The following is a 12,493-nucleotide window of genomic DNA, read 5'->3' on the forward strand; positions in this document are numbered from 1 at the left end:
AGGTGGGAGTTTGATTTTTCTCTCTGAACGACTTTCGTGGTTTTCCGGAGAAGAAAAAAAGCTCAAGAATTGTTTACGGATACCTGCTTTGATAATAAATTAACCTTTGAACTATCCGCTCCGAGCGGGACTTCCTGATGTTCAAACATTTTCATTCCGATTCCCACTGGGGAATCTACTGATGTTGAAAATGATCATAACATGATAAGGAATGGCTACAAATGGCACATGCAACTCGTTCATTATCTGATCCAGAAACACGTTATGCCCAGATTGAAAAAGAATTGCTCAGCATTTTGTTTCCTTGTGAGGCATTTCATCAGTTTGTGTCAGGGCAATCTTTTGATGTTGAAAATTATCATAAACCTCTGATTGCATTGTTTTATGCGGGAGGTGGAGTGGGAGTGTGGCTTTTCTCTCTGATAGATGCTGCCCGGCCAGCTGAGTGGTGGTGTGTCCTTTTAGGAAGCAACAATTCTCTCTTCAAATCAATTGCTGTCTAATCTTGCTGTTAACATTGTGTTTGTTACAAAGCCCCAGTGTCTGGAAGAGCTGTCACCGTCATGGGCTGTTGGTGCAGACTGGGATGGCGGTGGAGTGTCAGTGACCTCTGTATCAGAGAACAACACGGGTTTCTACATCCTCCTGTGAGATATAAATGTCCTCACAGTGGGTTCGGATCAGCTGGCATATCTGGAGTTTGCAAAGGGAAAGGGAATAGTGAAAGGGCTGAGGAGAGAGAGAGTTTTAATCAGCAAACCATCATCCGGGGTGGAGGGGTACAGGAGCTGTCTGATAGATCGTTTTACAGTGATTGTATTTTTATATAATCTCACAGACGGTGACTGAGGAAGAGGCTTGTTGAGGGAGGATACTCGGAGGTGAGCAGGTCAGACACGTTATCAGGAGAGTGACAGTGATGTGATTTCCTGTGTCACGGGTACAGACAGTCGTCTCAAGTGAGGAGTTTGTGTGGAGATGCAGCTTCCCTGGCGGTGGAGGAAAGAGGACACACCAACAGGTGGAACCAGCTGTGGGAAGACATGGTTTGTCAGGTATGACGTCGAGCTGAATGTACCATAACCTTCAGACTGAATCAGAAAACCATTCTGAGGGAATTTGAATTGTCAGAAGCAGGGCAGATGTGATCCCATGTCTCGATCAGACCCTCAGTGAGGTGGTTCCAGTTATAACGTGCAGGGATGAAAGCACAGTGTTTGGGGTCTGATTTAATCACTGATTCTGACACAGTAAGAGGGTTAGTTTTACTGTAAGGCAGCAACATTAATGGAAGAAGACACAGAAACTTCATCAATTGCCAGTTGTTTAGCAGAAGTGATCAATTTGTATGTTACCTTGACAGAAACAGATATTCCCAGTGGTGACAAAGGGGTGCAGTCAGATTTATTTCAGGTTGGAGAGGGGTGTGGAGTTTTGAAATCAATGCCTTGCATCATTAATTTAGCATGTCCGGAGTGGTGGATCACACAGCACGGAAACAGGCCTTTGGCCAGCCATACCTGTTCTGACCATCCACTCACAGTCTACACTGGTCCCATTTATCAGCACTTGGTTCACAGCCGACTGTATCTCGACAGTTTCAATGCTCATCCTCTTCGTAAATGTTGTGAAGGGACCTGCCTCCACCACCACCTCGGGCAGTGTGTTCCAGATTTCAGCTACCCTCTGAGTGACAAATCTTTTCCACAGATCCCTCTAATCCTCTTCATCCTCTGCTTAAATCCATGCCCTCTGATCGGTGACACCTCTGTCCCAGGATCGGGGCCGATATGGGCATCAGTGAGGCCTTTGATAAGGTTCAGCATGGTAAGTTGCTGTGGAAAGTCAGATCACACGGGATCCAGGGAGAGATGGCTCACTGGATGCACAGTTGTCTTGATGGTAGGAAGCAGAGAGTGATGCTGGGAGACTGTTTATTGGATTCGAGGCCCCGGCCTAGTGAGGTTCCCCAGGGTTACACCACATTGCTCTCATTATTCATTGATATTTAATTATATTTCCATTTGCACAGTTTGTTGAATTCTATGCTCCACTTGATCTTTCATTGATCCTGTTATTATTCTAAGGATTTTCTAAGTGTTCCTGTAGGAAAAACAATCTCAGGGTTGTATGTAGTGACATATACGTACTCTGATATACGTACATTTACTTTGGACGTCAACCATTATTGTCATCTGGATCAATAATTTGGTTAAGAATGTACAGGGTATGTAGAGTAGGTTTGCAGCAAGTTCAATTACATTTTTCTGAAAGATATTAAGTATAATCTCTTCACTCTGTTTTCCTCTCTGCACTCGAACACCCCCTCCCCTTACTGTCTTCCCTCTCTGCCCCGTCCTCCCTCTCACCCTGACATACATTCAGGGTGAAAGTGAATTATTTTCGGGGAATCTGAAGGGGAATTCTTCATTCGGAGGTTGGTGAGAGTGTGGAATGAGCTGCCAGTGGAAGTGGAGGATGTGGGTTTGATTTAGACACTAAAGAGGAATTTGGGTGAGGACGTGGATGGGAGGTGTATGGAGGCTCTGGTGTAGGTAGCTGGAACCAGGCAGTAACAACAAAAACAGGTCAGCATGGACTAGAAGGGCCTGTTTCAGTACTGCTGCTCTCTGTGACTCGAATAATATTCTCATTTGTAATTTCCACAGTCAGTACTTTGCTACTTATGAGTGAACCCAGAAATTTACTCAAACAAGAATTGAAAGACTCTTGGCTGGCGACAAAAAGTGTTCACAAGCTGTGATACTTGCCAAAGGGGGTGCTACTCAGTAATGACCATGCGGGGTGCCCAAACTTTTGCTTCGGGCCCTTTTCCATTTTTGTTATTTTGAAATATTAAAAGATGGAAATAAAAATGTAATCTTGCTTAAAATATATTTAAAAATGTGTCATCTTTAACTTTATGCCTTTTGTAATCAGGTCATCGTTTACTCGCTTAGCTATTCACAGTAACAGAAATTTTGAACAGGGGTGCCCAAACTTTTGCATGCCACTGTATATATCCTGTGCCTTCCAAAAATTCCAGACATTGCTGCTCTGTTTTCATCCCGGCCCATGTTTTTTTAGATCAATTTTGACCAATTTTTCCCTCGTGCCTCTCTAATTCTCTTTATTCCACCTGACTTTAGCTTCTCCTTCTCTAATGTCAGGGTGAATTTGATCACATTAAGATCACTTACCCCTAAAGGTTCTTTGGACTTAAGTGACCTAATTAATTCTGGTTTATTACAACACCCAATCCAGAAAAGCTGACCCCCAAGTGGGCTCAATCACGAGTTGCTCTAAAAAAGCATTTTGTAGGCATTCAAGGAATTCCTCCTCTTGAGACCAACACCATCCCAATTTTCCTAATCACCTGCATGACAATCCCCCATGACTACTGTAACATTGCCCTCTTGGCATGCATTTTCTATCTCCCATTGTAATTTGAAGACCACATACTTACTACTGTTTGGGGGTCTCTGTACAATTCTCATCAGGGATTCTTTTTTACATTTGCTGTTCCTTAATTCTACCCACAGATTTTACACCTTCCAACCCTATGCCACTTCTTTCTAATGATTTTATTTAATATTTTACCAACAGAGCCACACAACCCCACTACCAGCTTGTTCTTGGCTTCTTCTTTCAAGAAACATATAAGTATCTGGGAAACAAGAGGACCTGCAGATGCTAGAAATCTAGAGAGCCACACACAAACTGCTGGAGGAGCTCAGCATGTCAGGCAGCATCTATGGATGGGAACCAATATTTCGGCCCAAGACCCTTCACCAGGACTCTTGATACCCACATATCTGGAATATCAACAAGCAAATAAAATAGAAAGTAGAGCAAAATAGGGAAAACCTTTGACAAAATTCAGTTCAAGGCTTTAAAAAGAACTACCAAATAGAGCTCAGTAATTAACAAATACAACACAGGCAATAAACACTTTCATCAATACTGACATCGACTTTTTTTTTAAATAAAAATATCTTGGTCCCATTTCAATAAGTAAAATTTAGAAAGATAAACCAGAACTTAAAAAAGCTTTAGAAAAGACTATTTACACTCAAACCCACTTAGATTAACACTACCTTGGACAGATGGAGGAAGAGAAATAATATACATGAAATAAAAAATATCACAGAACAGTCAGATAAAACTTCTAGGTATATATATTTTCATCAAAAATGAACTGGATTCAGCACTCCATGTGTGTATATGCAATTGTGATAAGAAATACAGACCGGAAAACTTAAATGAGAGGCCAACTCAGAAAAATGAATCATCACTAAGGAAGGAAACATTAATCAGTTGAACGAGTATGATCCTCCATGGGAGACATCCCAACAATCTGAGCAGATGAGATGGTGACAAAATTATACATTAATCAATACATTATTTCAGATAGGACAATTCATAATAACCATCCGGATACAATATTACAAGATAAACAAGCAGGAACAACTCCCTTAATAGATAAAGCATTTCCCAACAGACATATGTTCCTCGACCAGTGGAGCACTTCACCACAGGTATTGTTCGTGTCATCAGTCAGACAAACAAAAGATTTTCTCTGTCAATCAGCTTCAAAATGTTTCTACTCTGACATTGCCATGCCCCACTTCTGATTTCCTTCTCCTCGACTTCTTCACTCTGCAGAAAACTCAAAGGAAACCTCTTCACCACAGAGTGGTGTCTGTTTGGAATCCGTCACCACAGGATGATGGATCCAGTGGTGGATCTCACCATCCAGGGAGAGCGAGAGATGAACAACAGGGGAGGATTTAAAAGGACTGTCGTGGAACTGAATCACTGGCAGGGTCCAGCTGGCTTGAGTTGATTCTCTACTGTACACTAGGTGTGTTATAAATTCAGTAAGTACCAGAGACAGAGTTGAAAATAGAACTGATTTATTTGTCTTAGACCAAGAATATTAAACTCCAGTCCCATTAAAGGTGAATGTGCAGCAGATGAAACTCCTCCCATGCCCAGTGACCAGGGTGCAGAACTGGATGTGGTGAGCAGCAGCAATAATTGCAGAGTTCAGCACCGACAGTCACTCTCGAAGTTGCATTCAGCAACGGTGATGGACAAATATCCAGCTTGCAGCTTATTGAAACTTTCTCCCAGTGTGAACCCGGTAGTGTGTCACTGCTGATGTAACGACCTCTCAGTAATGTTTCCCAGCTGAGGTAATGGTTTCTCAGTAGCAGCAATGTTTAGGCTATGACTAGAGATAACAGGGTTTTGAAGTGTGGGGCTGTCCAATGACAGAAATGTCCTTTCTTGTGAGTCTGGAAGAGTGATTTTCATGGTCTTTTGCCAGGGAGAGATGAGAAAATGCAAATGGAGAGAGTGGGCCCTTTTTCTTTTTTTTATTTGTTTTCTTTACTAACCCTCTGGTCAAAGTAAGAATTACAAAGCTCAATTGTTTAATCAGATATTGTTTACTGTTATTTCAGGGTACTGATTTGTAGCAGGGGACACATCATACAGCATCCATCCAAACGAGATTTCTTAAGTTTGGCCGGGCTGGGGCCTATCACCCCTTATATTAAGCTGCAAGCTGAAGTGAGAGTTACACAAGGTTAATTCACTGAGTGAATCGCTTCCCACATTCACAGCAGGTGAACGGAATCTCCCCAGTGTCAACAGTGATACACATTTGGTGGATTTGGCTGAGAGAACTTTTTCCCAAAGTTTGAGCGTGAAATCGGCCTCTACCCAGTGTGAACTCGCTGGTGTCTCTGTAGTTGAGATGTCCGAGTGAATCCCTTCCCACAGTCTGAGCAGGTGAACGGCCTCTCCCCAGTGTGAACTCTCTGATGTACCTTCAGTTGAGATGACGAAGTGAATCCCTTCCCACAGTCTGAGCAGGTGAATGGCCTTTCCCCAGTGTGAACTCTCTGATGTACCTTCAGATGAGATGACATAGTGAATCCCTTCCCACAGTCTGTGCAGGAGAACGGCCTCTCCCCAGTGTGAAATCGCTGATGTATCTTCAGTTGAGATGACGAAATGAAACCCTTCCCACAGACTGAGCAGGTGAACGGCCCTTTCCCTGTGTGGGCTGACTGGTGTGACAGCAGGTGAGATAACCGATTGAATCCCTTCCCACAGTCTGAGCAGGTGAACCGCCACTTCCCAGTGTGAACTGACTGGTGTCTCTGCAGGAAAGATGATTCAGTGAATCCCTTTCCACAGACTGAGCAAGTGAATGGCCACTCCCCAGTATGAACTAACTGGTGTCTCAGTAGGTAAGGTGACAAAGTGAATCCCTTCCCACAGACTGTGCAGGTGAACGGCCTCTCCCCAGTATGAACTCGCTGATGTACCTTCAGTTGAGATGAGCAAGTGAATCCCTTCCCACAGTCTGAGCAAGTGAACGGCCGCTCCCCAGTGTGAACTCGCTGATGTAACTTCAGTAGACATGACTGAGTGAATCCCTTCCCACAGTCCGAGCAGGTGAATGGCCTCTCTCCAGTGTGAACTCGCTGATGTACCTTCAGTTTATATGACCGAGTGAACCCCCTCCCACATTCCGAGCAGGTGAACAGCCGCTCCCCACTATGAACTCGCTGGTGAGCCATTAAGGTGGATGATTGAGAAAATCCTTTCCCACACTCTGAGCAGGTGAACGGCCTTTCCCCAGTGTGAACTGACTGGTGTACCAGTAGGTAGGATGACTGAGTGAATCCCTTCCCACAGTCTGAGCAGATGAACGGCCTCTCTCCAGTGTGAACTCTCTGATGTATCTTCAGTTTAGATGACGAAATGAATCCCTTCCCACAGTCTGAGCAGATGAACGGCCTCTCCCCAGTGTGAACTCTCTGGTGAGCCATTAGGTCAGATGACCGAGTGAATCCTTTCCCACAAATTCAGCAGATGACCAGCCTCTGCCCAGTGTGAACTTGCTGAAGTACCTTCAGTTGAAATGACTGAGTGAATCCATCCCACTGTCTGAGCAGGTGAACTCCCATGTAAAATGATGGGCATGCCAGTCAGTTAGATGATAGAGTGAATCCCTCCCCACAGTCTGAGCAGGAAGGATGATCGTGTGAATCCTTTGCTGCACTTCTTAAATATCTGGACAAAGACAACAAAACTGGTGTGTTGTGTTTGAGATTCCCGTAGACAAATTCCTTGTCATTTTTAACCTGTAAAAAAGATTTACAAAATCCATCAATGGGTGTAGGACAACATTTCAGATGAGATCACTTGAGTTGTCAAGGTGTGATCTGACATCACACTGTTACAGTGAAGTTCATCCCAAGTTGGAGAGAGAAATCATCTTCTAACTGGGCACAATGCTGGTATCTGGAATGACCATCAAACTCTCTGATGCTCCTCCTGTCTCTATAAGAATGGGGCATTTCTGCCATCTCCAATCTGTGACTTGGCTCAGTTTGACTCTCTCCATTGGTATTATTCCCTGTTACCACTGAGCTGCATGGGCTGCTGGCCCCACAGTAACTGAACACTCTGACGCAAATAGCCTTTGTTAACATGCAGATGGGAATCTCACACAAATATCTGGAAGTGCATTTCACGCACCCACCACTCTCTGTGTAGAAAACTTACCCCAAAATCCCCTCAGTATCTATTTCCAAGCAGCTTAAAATGATGCCCCCTCATGTTAGCCATTTCTTCCCTGGGAAATTTCAACAACAGAACCATGGAACATTACAGTACAGAAACAGGCCTTTTGGCCCTTCATGGCTGTGCAGAACCATTTTTCTGCCTAGTCCCACTGACCTGCACCTGGGCCATATCCCTCCAAGCCCCTCTCATCCATATATCTGTCCAAGTTTTTCTTAAATGTCAAAAGTGAATCCGCATTCACCACTTCATCTGGTAGCTGATTCCACACTCCCACCACTCTCTGAGTGAAGAAGCACCCCCTAATATTCCCTTTAAACTTTTCTCTCTTCACCCTTAACCCATGACCTCTGTTTCTTTTTCTCCCCTTGCCTCAGTGGAAAAAGCCTGCTTACATTCACTCTATCTATATCCATCATAATTTTATACACCTCTATCAAATCACCCCTCATTCTCCTACATTCCAAGGAATAAAGTCCTAACCCATTCAACCTTTCTCTGTAACTCAGTTTCTCAAGTCCCAGCAATATCCTTGTAAACCTTCTCTGCACTCTTTCAAACTTATTAATATCCTTCCTGTAATTAGGTGACCAAAGCTGCACAGAATACTCCAAATTCAGTCTTACCAATGTCTAATACAACTTCACCATTACATTCCAACTCTTATACTCTATACTTTGATTTATAAAGGCCAATGTAACAAACATCTGGCTATCCACACAATCAACATCCCTCATCATTTCATAAACCTAAAAAAGCTCTAAACATAAACAAGGAAATTAAACATTGCTTTGAGGATTTGTTAGAAGTCTACAAAATTGAGGGTATAGATAGGGTAAATGCAAGCAGCTTTTTCCACTGAGGTTGGGTAGGATGTCAACCAGAGGTCATGGGTAAGTGGGGATGGTGAAAATTTAACAGGAACAGTTGGAAAAGCTCTTTACTGAAATGGTCGTGAGAGTGTGGAATGAGATGCCAGCACAAGTGCTGAATATGAACTTGATTTCTCAATTAACAGAAGTTTGATAGGTACCTGGATGGTATGGGTATGGAGGGCGATGGTCCCAGTGCAGGTAGTTGCATTAGACAGCTTAAATTTTTTTTTGGCATTGACTAGAAGGGCCAAATAGCTTGTTTCTGTACTGAACTTCTCCATGTTTCTGTGACAGAGAAGCTGGCTAAACGTGTTTGGAAGGGAAAAGGTAGGAGTGACAACGGAGCAGCAATGGCTGGAGTTTCTGGGAGGAATTCCAGAGCTGAGTGACAGATACATCCCAAAGAAGTGGAAGCATTGGAAAGGCAGGAGGACACAACCGTGGCTGAAATGAGAAGCCAAAGCCAACATAAAAGCCAAAGAGAGGACAGACAAAAGAACAAAAAACTATTGGGAAGCTTTTAGGAACCAACAGAAGATGACTAAACAAAAAGTCAGATAAGCTCAGGGCTTGGACTGATGATTAATGAGTCAGTCATTAATGAGTCTTGGTAGCACCCAGCAGTCTGAGACATTTAGAGGAACAAAATATCCGAGCTCTCAATATCTCTTGAAACCCAAGTTTCCCTGTACCAGTTACCTTACAACTTTTATTTTGGCAGGCACATACAAACTCTACACCCTCACTTCTGAAGAACTCACACTTACAAGTACTCCTTGACTAGAAAAACAGCCAGTCCCAATCCACACTTGTCAGATCTTTCTGATACCATCAGAATTGACCTTTCTCCAATTTAGAATCTCAACCCATGGTCCAGCCCTCTCCTTTTCCATATTTACTTGGAACCTAATGTCATTACAATTGCTAGATACAAAGTGTTCCCATACACTAATTTCTATCACTAATGCTGGATCATTTCCTAACAGCTTATTGCACACCTCTATGTCGGGAATACTACGTCCTGATTAAGGGCACATTTGACAAACTCTACCCCATTTAGTCCTTTTACAGTATGGGAGTTCAACTCAATATATAAAAAGTTAAAATCGCTTACTATGTCAACCGTTGTTTCTTAGCATAGTCTGCGATCTCTACAAAGTTTGTTTCACTAAATCTCTCAGAGTGTTGGGAGCAACAAAGTCCCAATAATGGCTACAATATCATAATTCCCTGTCCTGAGCTCATCGGGCTGTCCTACGATGCTTCTTGCATTGTGATATACACAGCTCAGCACATTCATCGCACCAGGCTCAACCATTTGATTGCTGACTCTGTCTGAGGTCTGAACAACGTCTGTCTGGGTGTCAAGAAAGCAACCTCTTCCTCAATGTCACAAAAGCAAGGGAACTGGTTGTGGACTACAGAAGGAATGGAGACAGGCTAACCCCTATTGACATCAATGGATCTGGGGTTGAGAGAGTGAACAGCTTTAAGTTCCTCGGCATAAACATCACCGAGGATCTCATGTGGTCTGTACATACCGGCTGTGTGGTATGTGGCCGTGCGGTTCTGTCACCTCAGATGGTTGAAGAAGTTTGGGATGGGGCCCCAAATCCTAAGAACTTTCCACAGGGGCGCAATTGAGAGCATTCTGACTGGCTGCATCACTGCCTGATATGGGAACTGTACTACCCTCAATCGTAGGACTCTGCAGAGAGTGGTGCGGACAGCCCGGCGTATCTGTAGTTGTGAACTTCCCATTGTTCAGGACATTTACAGAGACAGGTGCATAAAAAGTCCCAAAGGATCATTGTGGACCCAACTCACCCCAACCACAAACTGTTCCAGCTGCTACCTTCCAGGAAACGGTACCGCAGCATAAAAGCTGGACCAACAGGCTCCTGGACAGCTTCTTCCATCAGGGCAACAGACTGATTAATTTATGCTGATACAATTGTGTTTCTGTTATAACCACTGTGCTATGTATAAACCATTTATTATAAATTACACATTGTACATTTCGATGAAGAAGTAATATGAAGATTTCTGCTCCTCATGTATATGAATGATGTAAGTCAATTCATTTCACCCACTTCACTATCTGTTCTGGCATTCTGACTCCAATTCCCCCCTGCAAATTTAGTTTCACGTCACACCCTCCCCACCACACACTAGCAACAGCAAGCCTTACCACTAGGATATTAGATCTCTGCTAGTTTTAATCCCCAAACTAACAAATCCCCTATCAACCATTTGACATTCCTCTGCCAGGTAATCCCCCCCAACAGTTTCTAAAGTGGTCTACCTGTTGTTGTATGAGATGGCCCCAAGCGTACTCTGTGATGGATATTTAACCTCATTCCCCTTCCTGACTCTCACCTAGTTTAATGTGTCCTGCACCTTGGGTGTAACTCACCTCTCTTGATGTCATAACTGTCACCCCCTCTGACTCCCAGATGATCCAGAATTCATCCATTTCCAGCTCCTTAAAGTGCAGGGTTACAGGCTGCAGCTGGATGAACATCTTGTATGTGAGGGTATCAGGGACACTGGAGGTCTCCCCTCCTTCCCACCAATGTCCCGCCTAATTTGTAATGACCGGTGTGCCAAAACACCTTGTGCTGTGCAATTTTTACCCACTGACAACAACATGCGCACACTGAATTTTAAATAGGGAGGTATTTCTTTTAACAGCTGGCAAATCACTGTCGATAAGAACTTTGATCTCCCCTGGGTTTGATCGAGTTCATCTGCACTCTCACACAAACTATGTAACAGGCCTGTTGCGAGTTATTAAGGATTTTCTCACTAGAGCTTTTGCACACCGTCCATATGGTGCTAATGGTGCATTAAAAAGTCAGATTTCCAAATATCACTCCACTTCTTCCCACTTGCAAATTCTCCAGCAACTTTTGCATCGCCACAATACACACATCAGTTTCCGTATTGTACATAAATATTCCCCCTGAACCCTCCCCCGGGTGACTGACGGTGGTGAACTCAGTGATGGTAATGCCAATGAATATGAAGGGAAGGGCAGTAGTCTGTCTCACTGGAGTCTGGCACATTTGTGATGTGAAAGCTACTTGTTGCCCAGGACAAAGGTGCTTGATATCGTTATGTACCCAGAGAGAAAGGGACAAAACATGTTCTCCCCAGTAGAAAAGTGCAGAACGAGAGGAGGTAGCTCAAGCAACACACACAAAATGCTGGAGGAACTCAGCAGGCCAGGCAGCATCTATGGAAAAGAGTACTAATGCTGAATTCCTCCGGCATTTTGTGTGTGTAGCTTGGATTTCCAGTATCTGCAGATTTTCTCTCGTTAGTGATTGGAGGTAGAACAAAGGTGATTTTCTCAGCTGGTGATGTAAAAGATATTGTTCCCTTTCTCCGAGTTCCTAATCCTTGCATTTAGATAGCTGGAGCTCAGCTCTGTCTGAGAGATCCATCGGTTCCCATTCCCTCATCAGCCGGAAGCTCCCCGGGGCCCGTGTACGGATCGTGGTGCTGAGAGAGAGGGAAGAGGGCAGGACTGTCCCGGGATTGCGGGCTACGATGTCCAGAGTTTACGGCAAATGTCCCTCAGTGGGTGTTTAAGATAGCAGCCCGAAAATCATTCTTACCTTTACCGATCCTCCTGAGGCCTTTTGTGTACGGCGCGCATGCGTGCGATTCAGTGACGTCATCGACCTTGGTGCCTGCGTATTTGATCGTTGCTTCGGAGGGAGCGAAATTTTAAACGAAGGGGTTTATGGGTATTTGCGGTGCCATTAAAAGTTCCTGCAAGCACAGGTTTCATGTCCACACCTCAGAGTTTTTTCTGTGTAGAAAACTTAGCAGTTGTTTTAACGTAGAAAGCGGCTCCCAAACACAATATACTCAATATCAACAGGCCTCTCGTACAAACCTCTTACAAACGCAGATATAAAATACAAGAGATTCTGCAGTTTCTGGAAGTCCAGACACACAAACAAAATGCTGGAGGAACTGTGCAGTTCAGGTAGCAACTAAGC

At 43.9% G+C, this 12,493-nt stretch overlaps 1 protein-coding gene across 1 annotated transcript in view; it reads right to left on the minus strand.

Annotated features, from left to right (window-relative positions):
* Positions 1-12,149, minus strand: part of LOC140721349 (uncharacterized) — an 89,967-nt gene extending 77,818 nt beyond the window's left edge. The window contains 2 exon segments of the mRNA XM_073036191.1: positions 5,742-7,163; positions 12,104-12,149. Of these exon segments, the coding sequence (XP_072892292.1) occupies positions 5,742-6,848 (1,107 nt within the window). The 5' untranslated portion in view covers positions 6,849-7,163; positions 12,104-12,149.
* Between the last annotated feature and the right edge of the window lie 344 nt (positions 12,150-12,493).

The sequence above is a fragment of the Hemitrygon akajei genome, unplaced genomic scaffold (genome assembly GCF_048418815.1).
Source record: "Hemitrygon akajei unplaced genomic scaffold, sHemAka1.3 Scf000054, whole genome shotgun sequence".
Classification (NCBI taxonomy): domain Eukaryota; kingdom Metazoa; phylum Chordata; class Chondrichthyes; order Myliobatiformes; family Dasyatidae; genus Hemitrygon; species Hemitrygon akajei.